The 15,986-nt window shown below is 42.1% G+C and overlaps 1 protein-coding gene across 1 annotated transcript in view; it reads left to right on the forward strand.

Moving 5' to 3' along the window:
- SDK1 (sidekick cell adhesion molecule 1) overlaps positions 1-15,986 on the forward strand; it is a gene marked incomplete at its 5' end in the record, with an annotated part of 212,530 nt that overhangs the window by 86,188 nt on the left and 110,356 nt on the right. The window contains 4 exons of the mRNA XM_009890061.1: positions 1,047-1,183; positions 8,176-8,323; positions 9,189-9,329; positions 12,838-13,019. Coding sequence (XP_009888363.1) covers positions 1,047-1,183; positions 8,176-8,323; positions 9,189-9,329; positions 12,838-13,019 — 608 coding nt within the window. The remainder of the gene's footprint in view (positions 1-1,046; positions 1,184-8,175; positions 8,324-9,188; positions 9,330-12,837; positions 13,020-15,986) is intronic.

A 15,986-nucleotide genomic window follows, 5' to 3' on the forward strand; every position in this document is an offset into this window, starting at 1 on the left:
CCTTGTGGCTTTCTGCTCTGGCCAGAGCGGGTTAGCGGCGGTGCATGCTGAGGAAGGGTTACCCTCCGCTCTCCTGGGGAGGAGCAGGGGATTCAATGGGTGAAACTGGTCCTCCTTGCTTTCCCTTCGCTCCGAGATCCTTGTCCTCCTCAGGAACCGGGATGACAAGAGGCAGAAATCAGGCTCAGATATAATGGCTGAAGGGCTCTTATCACTTAACGCAGATCAGCATTTAAGGGATGTAGCAGAATTTAGTTCTCTCACTGCACCATGCAGCCTCCGACTTCCAGCCAATGAGTACAAATGAAATGTTTTTCCACAAATTGCCTTTATGTGGAGAAATTACACGTTTTAATTGAGCTGCTGTTTTATTTTTGTTTTTTAATGTTTCATTTTGTATTTCCATGGGGTTTCTGCAGGCGTTTTCACTACATTTTCTGGTTGGGTGCTTCCAAAAAAATCCTTATTATAGGAAGGAAAGATTCTACCCGTGGCAGGATAAGCCTGAATCCGCGAGTAAATCAAGCTGTTCTGTAGCCTAAGAATACATATGGTAATTTTGATTAGTAGCTCTATATGGATAGTGTCAATGTCTTCTGCTTCCTTGAGTATGAAAAATTCCATGTTAAATCATATCTCCCATGTGTTTTACTGTTTATACGTATTACTGCTGTCACATTGCTAGGACATCATCGTAAGGAGTGGGAAAAAGTGAGAGAGGAAATTTATTGACCAACTTGTCTCAATCAAAAACAGTATGAAGATTGGCTTTTTCCCACATTTAGCGACATTTCCATTAGCCGTTTTAAGCATCAGCCTTGGGACTTTCAGCATAATTATTTTTTTTTTCCAAATAAGATAAAATTTTGAAGAATTCGGAGATGTCTTTCATTTATTTAATTGTACAATAGCTGCTGGTAGTTTTATATCTATCATCATACGAGTCTGATGTCGTGTGCCTTTAACTGCCTGTAAGACTGTAGCTGAATGAAATGTAGATTGATTTTTCTGCGCTGTTTTTTCTCCCTTTCTCTTTTCCTTACCAGTGAGCTGCCTCATTCCCCTCAGAATCTTCTGGCCACTCTGAATTCCTCATACAGCCGCAGCGTGATGCTCTCCTGGGTGCGTCCCTTTGATGGAAACAGCCCTGTTCTCTACTACATGGTCGAGCTCTCTGAGAACAGTGAGTAAAGTCAAATATGTTTCAACCTCATGTTCTTCTTAATTATTCAGCCTTCTTTCAGACCCACCTTTAACCAGAGCTGCTAACAAAACGTTACTGTTGTTTGCTAAATGAGAGACAGTGTGGACGAAGGGGAAGCCCTGGGTTTTGCATTCAACTATTTGCGCACTGAAAGAGTTAAACAACAAAAAGACGCCTGAGATGGTGGAACTGTTATACAGGAAAGCCTTAGTTCCACCTCTGGGGTTGCCAGTGAGGCTTGAGGCACAAGAAGCCCGTTCATCAGTGTTTCTATTCGACATCTGTGAAATAACAGGAGTCATATTTTATTTCTTCCCTTTGTTGTCTTTTAGTCTCGGTTCATAGATCATAGAATCATAGAATGGTTTGGGTTGGAAGGGACCTTGAACGTCATCTCGTTCCCCCCCCCTGCCCTGGGCAGGGCCACCTCCCCCCAGCCCAGGTTGCTCCAAGCCCCGTCCAACCTGGCCTTGAACACCTCCAGGGATGGGGCAGCCACAGCTTCTCGGGGCAACCTGCCCCAGGGGATCACCACCTGCACAGGAGAGAATTTCTTCCTAATATCTCATCTAAATCTCCCCTTTTCCAGTTTGAAGCCATTCCCCCTCGTCCTATCATCAGATATCCTGATGCATTTAGAGCCCCAGTTTTACCTGAAAAACGCGGGCAGTATGGTAATGCAAGGAACCAGTGGTCTGTCAGAGGAACAAACCTGGATATCAGTAGGAGCTACTATCTTCTATGTATATGGGTTCAGATACTTTCTCTGCTTTCCCCAGGTTATCATTTTACATCCTGCTTTTAGGTAGGTGAATGAGGATGCTTAACTGTAAGCTACCTGAATGTCTAGCTTCATGGGCTACAAACCTGGTCATTGTGAATTGCCACTTCTCACAGTTTTGTCGTGCTGCGTGTCTGGTCCTTTGTGGCTCGGTTTGCAAGGTTATTCTGGGACACTGCTAATGCCTCTTTAGGAGTTGATGGAAAGATGAGGTTATATGGAAATCGGTCACCTTGGCAATACTTTCTAATCTCTATCACCCTAGGAGCTGGAAATTCAAGCCTAACAATTGAATCTTGATGAAAAAATTAAGAGCATCACTTTTTCTGACATGTGGAAATTAGCCACTGCATAACTGAATGCGAAACAGTCCTGATTTCTGATTGTCTGGAGAGTAGCGTTTTGTTTTGCCACACAGAGAGCTTGAGATGGAACTTGAGCTTCAGATCACATACAACCCTTTTGCTTTGCAGGCTGGAGCGCATAGTTTTTCAGATGTGGAGTTCCCAGAACTGATGATCTTGACATCTGTTAAGCAAAGTGCGGTTTTCTAATGCTAGCAGAAATCCCAAGTCATGCCCAGGGCTGCCGTCCTCAAACAATTCTTTTCGAGCAAAGACTCCCATCTTTCTGTAACAAATGACTCAGAAAATTCAGTGTTCTGCACTCACACCCTCTCTCTACCTTTTTATCACCACCTTCTTTTTTCTTGTCACTCTCCTCTCCTTCCCCTCCTATAGACCACAGGCCAGTAACCGCCTTCTTGCTTTTCCTTACCAGTTCTTTCACCCAAGGACGTTACCCTTGTGTTTCATGTTTCCCAGCGGCTTTGACAAAGACAAGCTAATAAACTCTCCCAGTCTGGGAACACGATGCGAAGGTACTGGAGCTGTATTTGCCCAGAGGCAGCACAGAGCCGGCAGAAGCGAGGCACCGGGTCCTGCGCTGGGCTGTGTTGGTTGGGAAAAGTCACTACAAGAGAAGGCAGCTCGCTCGGTGCCAGGAGGAGTTTGAAAGGTCTTCAAGTGCCTTTTCAGCAAGGCTGCTTTGCAGTTGTTCTAGTATAGGAATGGGGTAAATATGCCATCATTTTGAAAATGCTGTAATTCGTTCACAGAAATTTGTAGGAGGCTCAGCAAAAATCAACAATGGTTCACCAGAAATCATGCAGACAGCCCCTCAGAACTCCACAGGATCCTGTGAACCCTCACTCGCTCCATGATAGATCCAAAAATTTTGGCTGATGGCATTGCAATCTACCACTGAGAGAGTCTCATTATCACAAATCATCGGTATATGTACTTCAGCAAGCTTGCAGCTGCAAAAACCAAACACAGACCAGGACTGTTGTGGATTGAGCATCTTAACTCCCAGAAATATTCTAGATCGTGCTGTTCTTCCAGTTTTCATCTTTATCTTTATTTGCTTTGCTTTTATGTACAGTGTCTAAATGGTTGCTCATAGAAGTAGGACAGAGAGGAACCTAAGCCCTTGAATAGTCCACTATTGCTGTTCTCTCTCATTTCATATATTACTGCTCAGCTTTATGGATTCAACAGAATAGTGGAACAACGTCAACAGTGACTTTGGTTGGGAAAGCTGACTTTATTGTCTGCGTATTGTCACTGTCGTGTTTTGTTGTTTTTAATTTCTTGAAGCATTTGTTTTTTAGAGTTATGTGGATCTTAGTAGTGTGTGGTTAATACTTCGTTTCTACAAACCTCCTACTCCTTTGGAAAACACCATCTCTCCTTTGTTCCCCCCCATCCCAAGTGCCGTTCCTGAATGAAGCTGACATTTGATCCTGTGTGGGTATAGTTTTGTCTGATGTGGCTGTGCAGAATCTCTCTTTGCTTTTCAAAGAAAATTCCCTTTCAGGTTTTCTGTCGGTCCCGTTTGTGCTGCAGAAAGAGCAACTGCCGAGGAGTCAGCGTACGCCCTCCCTCGGCTCATCCGCTTGCGTCCGTAGCTCTTCTGCTGTCAGCAGCAGTGCAATATGCTTAACATCCTCATCCCCGTTTGCTTTCCTACATGTAAAGGTTAGGGAGCGACATCAGAATTGTCATTTATTTTCCAGTTAGCAAACTGCGCAAGAGACTTTGTTCTTGGTTCTGTGGAGTTTTAGTACATGGGCTTTGCTTTGCAGTTACAGGTGCCAAAACACAGCCTGGTTTTGTTGATTTTTTTAGGTGTTTTGCTTTGAATAATTTTCTAATAGCTTTAGTATCCATTGTACGTTTTGAAGCACGTACCATACATGAATGGATAATAACAGTATCTGTTTCAGAGAAATAGCTGAAGAGCGTTCAAAATAACGAGTGTAGATTTCAGGGGACTAATTACTAGCTGCATTAGAGAGAGGCGTGTCACTCCACCTGGCATGGATTAGATCTCCTTTTCATTAATATCAATTCAGTAAAGAGATATAAAAATCTTATTTTAATTAGAGGAAAAAACAGTGGCAGACCGTGCACATAAATTGCTGGAAATATGAACGACTCCAGTCACCAAGTCACCTAATTTTTAAAATGAATGTGTTTGGCACAATGCAATAATTCTCAAATTACAAGTATTCACAGTAGACCATGTCTGTGGGTGACTTGAGACATATGGCCTTAAACATTTGGGGGCAAATTTATAATCTAATTTGAAAAACACAGTTCCAGGGAAACACAGTCATTAAGTATTCCTGCCCACACAGAGCCAGGAATGTGAACCTTCATTTGAAATAGGTTTTTCAAATAAATAGTACCATGCGTTGCTGTCATTTGCACTAATATAATTTTTGGATGTTTCGTGACCTGCTTAGACACTGTTGCGATATACCTAGGAATTCCAATGAACTCTCTACATGGAGTTAGAAGGGGATATATGCTTGTTTTGTTCCAAAGAGGTTTAGATCTCAGAGATTAATCAAAAATTGTTCTGAATAGTCTTTTACCTGAAGAAATAAATTGATACTTAAAGAATTCTGCTGACTACAATTAAGATAAAAGCCCATTTTTGTTTTATTGTATTCTGGGATATCTGTGCTGTGTGATGTAATGATATAACTCAGATTCGTCATGTTGTGCCAATGAGGAGGTAATAAAGGCTCCCGTGAAAAGCATCTATACATGCTTAACTTAAAGCCTATGAATTGTCATACTGAGTTTGGTAGGAATATTCAAATGATAAAAATTGAACTCATTGATAAATCTTAACAAAAATCACAGTAAAACTATGTTGTTGGTTACGACTGTGACTCAGATCTATATATGATAGTATTAAAAGACACTTTTTTCTCAGGCCATTCGTAGACCTTGTTGAAGTCCTACCAAACAACAGATGAACCATTTAATTTTTATTCAGCTTTCTGCAATGTCATATTGTCATGAAGATTTGAAAGATGAATTCAGTAAACTCCAGCAGTACAGCAAATTCCAATACTACCGTCTATGCAAAACCCCCTGGAGATGGAAGGAGATGGAGATGTACTCCAAACCTGCAAAAACCAGCTTTCTGCAGTGGATCTAATCTGCAATATCAAATTAGAAATGATTTATGAGGAATTTACATTTAAGGCATGAATTGTGAGGTAGATAGGGAAATATAGAAGAAATGCTTCTTGGTGTGTAACCAGTGTTATTAAACATATCAGAATTGCATCCAAAAATTCTTGACAGATCAAAAGTCATTTCTAAAACCCCCAAAAGCACATTGTAAACTAGAGTGTGGCCTGTGAGATTCTTCGTTTCCAATACATTCACTTGGAGAGACAATCAGAGTTAATTCCAAATACCCAATATCCTTAAGACAGCTAAACATGGAAGTTTTTCCAGACCGTGGCAATTACAGTGGAAGAGCAAGCAAAGCCCAGAGTACATTCTGGGCAGCTTAAGTTAAATGAAGGATTAGCGCAGTCTGTTCAGTCCAACAGAGGCTTATTTAATAGTTTGACCTGGCAAGTCTTTTGTCACCATGGAGCTTCTCCAGGCTTCCTGGGACAGGCGGGTGACAGTCATCCCTGGCGGAGAAGAGAGCCGGTGTTGCAAATTTTATGGCACGTTTCCGATGTCAGAGTTGCTCTTCTCTACAGTAAAACAAGCTTCTGTACAATTCTGGGTTTTGGTGTGTGTTTGAGGAGGGAGAACAGCCTTTCGAAATGTTTGGTTTATTGATTGTCAAAAAAAAGACTTGACATTTAAATTTTAAAGATACTCTGCACACTCACTGTATCCACTGCTCCGTGAGCGAGCAAATCCTCCCCAAACCACTTTCCTTTACGAAGCAGAGTGCCCAGGAGATGAATAGGCTTCGTTTATATTAGTTTTCAGTTTAATCTCTCTTCCTGCCAGATCTTTTATCTTCCACCAGGAGAGGAAAAAGAATAAATAAAGTATTCTACAGATGCAGCATATAAACAGAGCAAAGCCCCAAGGTGCTGAAGAGATTAATAGGCCCTGTTGTTGAATCAAACCGCTCACTACATTGAGCTGCTTGGGTTACGCACTCTCAGGTGGTGTTTACACTAGCAGTAAACAAATGAAATGCTCTAGGAAATGGACCACTACCCAAGAAGCTCATACAAGGGTATTTCACTCTCTTGTTGGTGTCTGCTCGTCCATTTTCCTCTGGAAGCTGCTTCAGGCAATGTACTAAGTCAGCCATACCTTAACGTCGACTTACCTTGATTTGTTACCGCGCACTCCGGCTGTGACAAGGTGAACAGTTGTTTGTGAAGTCTCAAGAGAAGCTTGATAAAATTCAGAAGGAACTAGGGTGCAAAAACTTCCCAACCGATGCTCTTCTAGTAGCAGAGGTGTGCTTCCTCTAAGGTCTGTCTAAAAGAAGCTCAACGTTCAGCTAATATGAATTGCCATCAAGATCTTGCAGCCAAAGTGACTGTTGATAAATCATCAAAAACTGGCATGGATGGAACTTGACAGCTGTGCAAATGTCCCTCTCCAGCATTCCCAGTATTCTGCTGTGTCAGTTTTCCTGTTAAAAAAGACTTTGTTCTCGGAAAGTCATTACTGGAATAAATATATTTTGAGTAATTTGAAGATGCAGTGTTTATAGCCCAACTGGCATCATGCCCCAGAGGACTTAAACTTGCTAAGGAATCTGCCAGAGAAGCACTAAATTAGTGGTTTACATCTCGGTGTGAAGTTTAGCAGCCTTCCACATTTGGGACATCTCATCTTCATTTTCGGGCAGACGTCTAGGTGACCTGCCAGGAGCTTCAGTGCACTTCTGATGAGCAACATGCACAGATACGTTGCCAAAATCTACAGCTAGCTCCTCAGCAATTTCCAGAAGTGTTAGGGATTTTGAGCAGGGAGCATGAAAACAGCTGGTATTATTTAAAAACTGAACAAATCTTTAAATTGGCTGATTCCATTGCTGTACTGTTGCAACACAGACCAAATGTCACCTCTCCCTGACTATCTCAGTCATGACTTTGGGGAGAATATGTGACACCAGGCTATGAAGAAAAGAAATCGGGATATTTAATTTTCAACACATTTCATTTCTGACCTCTTTGAAAACTTGAAAATGTAATTTGGGCACCAGAGGAGCTCGGTATGTCAAGTATGGGAACTGACAAGGAGGGTTTTATAGCGCTGCCAGAGCTGTTTATACCGGGGAATCTTCCTAGGAAATGATTAGACCGAATGCCATATACTATCTCGAGAACAAATTTGCAGACGTGTAGAATCCGCAGCAGAAGCTTTCTCAGGTCTTGCAGCAAAGGGCTGATTTGGCAGAGAGAGTCACGCTTCTACACCTGCTCGCAAGCTGGGTAGGAAGATATTCCAAACCGCCTCTGAATTTCATTACGGTCCTTCCACCGGAGCCGCTCAGGGGTGTGGTGGTGTAATGGCCTGCCAAACAGATGGGTTGTGAAATACACAGCCCATCTGTCTTTATCATGCTTGTTTCCTCTTTTATTAAAATGTTAATGAATATAGTTTTTATTTATTATGCCGTGACATGTGCAGCATCACTTTCCAGTAGACAAATGCGCAATCTGCATAACCGTGTGGGCTGACAGGAAGGTTTCTTCTGCTCAAAAGAAACTTCTTCCCAAAGTTCCTCTGAGGAAAACAAGCACAAAGAGCTCTGAGCAGTCAGAGGCGTTTTCTCACTTCTGCAGGGCTTTTAACAAGCGCTTTCATCTTTTTTCACATGTAAATTATTCCAACAGATTCTCCCTGGAAGGTTCACCTATCCAATCTTGACCCAAAGATGACCGGTGTCACTGTGAGCGGACTAACTCCAGCCCGAACATACCAGTTCAGAGTGTGTGCAGTTAACCAGGTGGGAAAGGGCCAGTACAGCTCTGAGACCAGCAGGTACAGTAGAAATAAATACCTGTGTACTAAGGGTACAATCACCTAGAATTATTGGGAGGAAAAAAAGTGCTGAGTGTTTGTGAAAGAATAAAATAAAGTTATCTTTTGCCCAATAATTGGGGAGCGGAGCAGTTTGCATTATCCGGGCCTCTGGAGAATGCTCTGCAGCTGTCAGTAATTGGTGATAATGGCAATTAGGCGATGCAGGAAATCAGCCCGCGATGGGAGAGGTGCCCTCATATTTCCAGAGTATCAGTTGAGCAGAATTTTGGAAATATTTTTTTGCTTTTGCGCTAAGCCGCAGCAGTGAGCCCGGGAAGGAGCACGGCATTCGCCCAACTCTTGCAATGTCACTTCTGGAATTCACCCAGATGCGACATAGAAGGATGGCTTCATCAAATTTAGTTTCAAATGCATCCCCTTCTTCTGTGAACCAAAGCTTGCTGTGAGCTTGAATTGCAGAACAGCTGAACTCTAAATGGCTTTTTCAAAATGTAGGAGTTTGATATGAAAAATATTGAAAGAGCTGAAAGAAACAATTTGGAAGGAGTCACAGACACTGGACCTGAGCTCTAACTCATTCAGGCTTGTAATCTTTTTAAAGACTTGTAGCAGCCTGGGTGATTCAGAGAGAATAAGGTTACCTCAGCTGTCTGTCTTGTTGCTTGCTTAACTGATTTCCTATTATGTTGATTTGTTGTAACTATTTCATGCATGTCTTCAGCAGTTTGATCAGCGTTATATTTCTTTCTAGTCGTCAGACTTTGATAAACGAAACTGGTTCACACAGAGTGGATACATGAAATAGAAATGTTATCTATCATTTATTTCAACACCCGTCTCCATCACATTCTTTTGGACTTAGGTTGATGCTACCTGAGGAGCCCCCCAGTGCCCCACCTAAAAACATAGTGGCCAGTGGGCGCACCAATCAGTCTATCATGGTCCAGTGGCAACCTCCTCCTGAGAGCGAACATAACGGAGTTCTTCACGGGTACATCCTGAGGTAAGGAGTTTCCTAACCTGGAAAGTCTGGAGATAGATCCGTCTGTGCATGAGGGAATTCAGAATGTGTGACTTAAAAGTGTATTAAAAACTATTTCTGATTTCATTAAATATATTATTTGTAATTTACAAATGCTGTGGCTGCCCTGGGTTATTACAGATGAGGAAACGCCTTGGTTCCGGTGGCCCCAAGTGCAGGCACTTTAATTCTGGCCTGTCCGTACTGGAGAGCCAGCGAGCCGGGGTCTCTGTTAGCTGCTCCGAACGGGGCTGCCTCAGTGGACTTGTTCCCTGTGGGGTCTCTCAACATGCAGATGGATTTTTGCCATTTTCAAAGCGAAGCGAAGCACCAAGTCCTAACGGCGTTCACATGGGAAGGTGGTACAGTGCAGCCTATGCCTTGCAGATGTATATTTGCTTATTAAAATCTCAGCTTCCTCTAGAAAGGTTAATTAAATTTATCAAAGACACAACAGGGCTCCTACACTACGGAAGAGCAAGAATAGAATCAATAAACTTTGTGCCAAACAAAACAGGGAGAGGGAGTGACAGGTCAGATGCGTTATGGCAGACCCTGACGTGGTTTGGAAAATCAGTCAGTTGAGTAAGATTCTTTCAGCCCCGTCTGTACGTATTAATGAGAAACTGATTCGGGCAGGTAACTGCGAATCCTGAATACATCCGGTCTTTCTGCTTACACGGGATTGTGTTGGAAAGGGTGTTGCCCCACTGAGAGTCTTTGCAGAGCATTTCCCTTTTGTAATTTTTTGGGACTCGGTTATTCACTGCTACCCAATTCAACTACAGCTTCCTCGCTCCTTTGGCACCCGTGCTAGGAGCCAGCTGGGGCCACACCATCAGTGAGGGAGGCATGACCTAAATCAGAAGTTTTGGGGGAAACTCCCAAGCACTGCGCCACCGCTGACACATTTCCAAGCGATGGTTACAGCCTACTGGAGGTGTTTTTAATACAGTGTCCTCCAGACCTGCTGCAAGATAACCGAACACTGCAGTTTAAATGCCAACGTCCTGTTCATGCTGTGCTCCTGCTTTTGCTGGCGTGGATGGAAATGGTTTTGTGATGTTAAGAGTGTTGGTGAGCTCCCAAAACAGTGCTGGAAAGTTGCTTCTCTCTGCAGGCAGAGCTGAAGTCCGGTAATCTCCCCGTCACCTGCCCCGAGCCTATTCCGGCGGTGAGCCCCTCGCGCAAGCGCCTGCGGTCTTACGAGCTGGGCTCAGTTTGAAAGCTGTGCCGGTCATCACTGATGGGTGTGAAAAGGTCCTTTAAATTCTGTCTGGAGCTAGAATCTTATCATGAGACTTGGGGGCCTATTTGCACAGGGTACGACTGTTGTTTGCACAGTCCTTCCCTTCCAATGGTCTGCTCAATGATAGGATTAATTCCTTAGCTGTTCCCGGTGAGTCGTACCCAGTCTCACCATTAAGTCCTTTGAGAAAGCAATCCCATAGCCTCCTACTTCTGGCAATCTGGTCTGTTTTCTCCATATAGCATTTTCAATAATGTTTAGCTTAAGTATTTTCTACAACAGCTACTAGCATAATTGATCCCTGTCCTCGCTGTAACGTTTCTTTCCGTTTTAATAGAGAGTGATCGCATTCATTACACTCAATCTGTGAACATTTTTGATGTCTACATGCTTTGTCTTGACTACAGAGCAGAGAAACAATTTATTCAACTGGAATTTAAGTTGATCATATAAAAGCACAACTGTCCCAAGTAATAAACCAGGCTGTTCTTCCAAGTTAAATTGTGTGGTCATAGCAATGTGCGCTGAAGAAAAGTCTTCCTGCACTGATTTCTGTAGAATCAGGGTATAAAAAGATGAAAACGCGCATGCATCCCAGAGACCCAATGCTGAAGACATGCAAGACGCTAAATCGACGAAACACCTGATCTTTAAAAGTGAAGGTGCACTGCACAAGTCATATGGAGTATACATCAAAGTCCACGGTGAGAAAAATCATGAAGACATGACATTTCTGAACTGGCCTCCTTCCTCTGCCCTTTTTCTCGCTGGCACTATTGCATTTAGAGGACTGCCATGCTAACAGCATAATAGATTAAATCACAGGAGCACTCTACACCTTGTCTGCTAGGTGCGAGACAAACCATTGCTGCACAAAGAGTTGACTTTGCCAGGAAGTATACAGCCTTCACAGGAGGCAGAAGAAAGAAAAAAGTAGAAAAAGATCAAGACATTCAGTAAACTCAGCTGAGGGCTGATAGTTCTTTATTTCCGTTTGTATTTCACAAATGGAATCACACCAGTGTAGCATTGCAAATATTAAGTATGCCAAAATATGGTCAGGCAAGCAGCTCCTCAGCAGAAAATAGAGGGGTTGTCAGTGATTAAGAACTGATCTCTTTATAAGAAGACTTTAGAACAAAACCTGTGGCTGAAATACACGAAGGTGTCTAGTCGTGGAAATGGCATCAATTTAACTTAGATGAATTTAAAATCAGACTGTAAGATGTCAATGAAATTGTTCTGTGTCAATAAGCATTTGGCGATTACTGTGAAGCAGAAGATGAATAAGAGGGCATAAAAGCTGTGTGGTGAATAAAAATACAAATGTTTCCATATTTGTCTTTTTAATGGAATAGCAACGCCTTGTGCCCCTTACCTGGTCTCTGTTTTTCTGATATTTTGTGAATTAGCATATTGTAAGCATCCATAGTACCATTTTCCTAAAGCGAGGAAAACAAACAGTATTATTCACATTCACAGATTTGCAAGGTTTGTTTGTTTTCTATATAGTTTAGTTCATCTCCGCAGCTTTTTGGCCTAAAGAGGCACATCAAAGGGGCTCTTTATTCTGCAATGAAGTTTTTATATGAGAAAATACATTCAGTGATTCAGCATCCCATGTCTCCGCAGAAAGTTTGTCAGGATGTTTGCCACTCATGTATTTGGCACAGCCCTTCTCCTGGATTTCCAGTGCTTAACCAGTCCTTAAGTCTCAAATATATTCCATCCTTATTTTAATCATGCTGTGAAGTCAGTCCTGGTGGAAGCCAGAGATGGCAGTGCCTGAGACTCCAGAAGGTCAGAGCCCTCTGAGGTCTTCCTTTTCAGATTTCTGAGGAGAAGGAAAAAAGCATTTCTCAAGCTGATTTACAGCAGCACCCTGATAAAAATCACATCTGGGCTCTTTTTTCTACTAAATCACAGCTTTTACTAGACAAGCCACATTTAAAAAGCTGTAATTTTTCTGCAACCATAAAAATGGATAAAATACCCGTTTTGTTTAGCCCTGAGCATGTAATCTCAGTGAGATCAGATTATAAATACTATAGCAGTCAAACATGATACGGTCTTATCGGGAGTTGGTCTGTTGTTTCTGTTATTTTTCGTTGTTCTTTGTATAATTCTGCTGTAAAAGTTTGCATATTGCCTCTTCACAAATCAAGCTATTTTGTTAGTCAGGGTATTTGCTATAATTGATACCGTCTAATTAACCAGCACATTTTTCTTCCCATATGGTAGGTATCGCCTGGCCGGCCTCCCTGGAGAATACCAGTATAAGAACATCACCAGTGCCGAAATTAACTACTGCTTAGTGAAAGACCTGATCATTTGGACCCAGTATGAAATCCAGGTGGCGTCTTACAACGGAGCTGGGCTGGGAGCGTTCAGCAGACCTGTGACAGAGTACACTTTACAGGGAGGTGAGAAATCGGACCGATACATCCTTTATAGTTACAGTTTCTAGCACAGTTTCCTAAGGAGGAGGTGCACTCTCTGGTATCCCCACCTAACAACTTGTAAAATGAATGGTCAGTTCAGTCAAATTTGAGAGACAGCTTGGGGTAGGAAACACCTCCAAACTTCAAATACCTGAGTAGAGACAAGATGAGACGCTGCTGCTATCTCTGTTGTAGAAAGAGCTGTGAGGGAATTCAAAAATTATCTATTTTTGTTGACCCTGGTGATGACATGTTACCACATTCGCAGGTCAGAGTCAGGCCCAGCATAAGAAATAAATAGAAATGCTGAGGAGAGCTGTGGTCCCGTGGAATGAATTTAGAGAACGTGCGACAGTCAGGGGCTGAGGTGACTCTGCCGGGAGAGCCAGAGAGAGCACGGCGGGGAATTGGGTTTATCGTGGTCAAGAGATGCGATATGCCACATATGCAGCGTAGGAGACAAAAGCGGAGTAAACCAGCTGCATTAGTGCTGATAATCGCTGAACTCCTTGTTTTAGAAATATGGAATAAATTGTAAAGGAGCTGTAGGGAGAGAAATACAGCCTGTGGAGAAAGAGGGTTTTGTAGCATTTCAGGAATGGTGCGAAGAGGAAAATAAAATGATCTTTAAAGCCCTGATTTTTATGCTACAGCTCCTCCATACCTTTCTGGTAAGTGCTTTAAAAAAAGTATAAATTACATCAACAAAAGGATATGTAATTACTTTTTACAACCAGTGTAAGGCATGTTTACACCTCTAGATTAGTATAAAAATCCATAGGATAATTAAGTACCAGGCCCTTAAAGCTTTCATATATTCCCATAATTGCAGGATTGTGCTGGATTCTGAGCGCTGGACAGTACATGGCCTCTACTTCATTAGTCATAAACAATTAAACTGTTTTAAAAACTTGCAGTTTTACAGTACATCAGTTAATTTACAATCAGTGAAGAATATGTAGTTGTTTGTTAATTGTTACTAGGAGTACATTATAACATGATTACATAGAGTTTCAGGTGTAGGGAGATCTTTAAGAAAAGATTATTCATATGCAACACTAATTAACCACAACAATTAAAGAAGGAGGCTATCCATATTTCGTCTTAGGGCATGGGAAGTCTCAGACACACTCAGCCTCTTTCTAGGAGTATTTATAGCAGACCTTGAAATGTTTTTCTTAAAGTCTTCTCCTTGCAGCCAGGATTAATGTTTTGTATCCCACTAAAGACGAGATCTCTGCTGAGAATTCGTTTGCACATGGAATTTTAATCTATTTTGTGAATATGCTTGTAATTCATTACTTTGTTTATTTGCACATCTTAAGCCATCATAGCACCTTAACCCTCCATCTATTAAGACTCAGGTTTGGACTTTGCACTCTGTTTCTTAAACCCTGCAATTGACTCTAATTTCCCTTGATATTATGTGTTGTTATTATCATCCTTTATTGATTGGCTGTCTGTTGTCATTTATAAAGATATAAATCCTCTGTTATAAATTAAGCGTAGTCAGTCCTGCATTCATATTAATCAGCAAGTGTTTAGACTGCAGGACAACCTGCAATGGCCTGTTTGTCTTCATGGAGTTCTTAAAAGCTCGGCAGTGGGTAGACATAGAAGAGTTTGGATATTTCCTATTTATTTCATAGCAGTAAATAACTGCTTCACGGACAGTGCCATCTCCTGAAGAATGCCTTGCTGGGTTTCTGTGCACATCACCAAAGGCGTACGGTCTGTTCTAAAAAGAGTTTGAAGGCTTTTTACATTTGCAGTTGCAAAGGGAGGCTGAGGGGTGTCAGTATCGTTTGAAACTGCATATCAGGTCTCCGTATGTAGTGCACTACTGTCCGAAACTCGGCTCCTTTGTCTTTCTTCTAGTTGGGAAACAACGGGAAAAGGCAGTGGCTGTTTCTTGCTCTGGAACGTCCTTCCTAAACCAAACCAGCAGGAGTAAGAAAACTCCATGTGTAAAACTGCCTTGTAAATCATATTCTGATTTTAATACGAGCGGAGATAAATGTCAAAGACACACACTCCCATCCATCCCCCTCTCCTACTACCACCACCGCCGCCTCTATTCTGACATGCATTAAATGATGTGAGCTATGCTGGCAAGAACCTGTCTGTCTGCAGATGAAAAATACCTGAAATACCTCATATTAATCAAGTCTGCTGTGCAGTCAAAGCCTGGCAGGAAATGAACACTGTGAGCAGATCAACCCATTGGCAGGAGCAGATCAGCCCATTGGCATCTCTGTCATAGGGAATATTGACTGGCCGTATAAGCTGTGGATTTATACCAGAACCTAGTCTATTAATCCCTTATTAGTCTTCTGGCATTGCTTTAGCCGCTGATAACTAATCAGCTACTCAAAGCTCTTCAAAAATCACCAACTTCCAGAATGTCGCCAGACTCCCAAGATGCTGAAAGATGGAAACTTGTAGAGAAACTGGCACATAATGTCAGTTAGATAAAATGTCAGAAAGACTTACTGGCATAGCACTGAACATCCTTGCACTAGGGTCAGACAGGTTGACTGTCTCTAAATCTTGAAAGTCTTTTCAGAGTGATATTCAGCCTAATCCTTTGATGCTCTGTATATATAGGTCTGTCTTCATCAGAGTTTCTCCAGCTGTTCCTTACTTTGATGTTACTTTTCACAGGGATTTGTGCCAGACTTCTGCATAGGGCAATTTTTACTTATTTAAACAGTGACCTGCAGGACTTTTCATTGCCATATGAAAAACTGAAGTTTCCCAATATCTTTTCAGATAAGAGTAGCTATGTGAGATGTATAAACATCTTTCTGGACGGTGATGATGTTCCTGCCCTGTAATATTGGACGTTTACCTTTTCCTGCAGGTTGATTTGAGAAAGCAGAAGCTTCCATCCTTTACTTTCAGTCTGTCCCTTTTATCTCACCAGCACAAATACTTCTGAACTTCTCT

The sequence above is a fragment of the Charadrius vociferus genome, unplaced genomic scaffold, assembly GCF_000708025.1.
Source record: "Charadrius vociferus isolate BGI_N301 unplaced genomic scaffold, ASM70802v2 scaffold18, whole genome shotgun sequence".
Lineage (NCBI taxonomy): Eukaryota > Metazoa > Chordata > Aves > Charadriiformes > Charadriidae > Charadrius > Charadrius vociferus.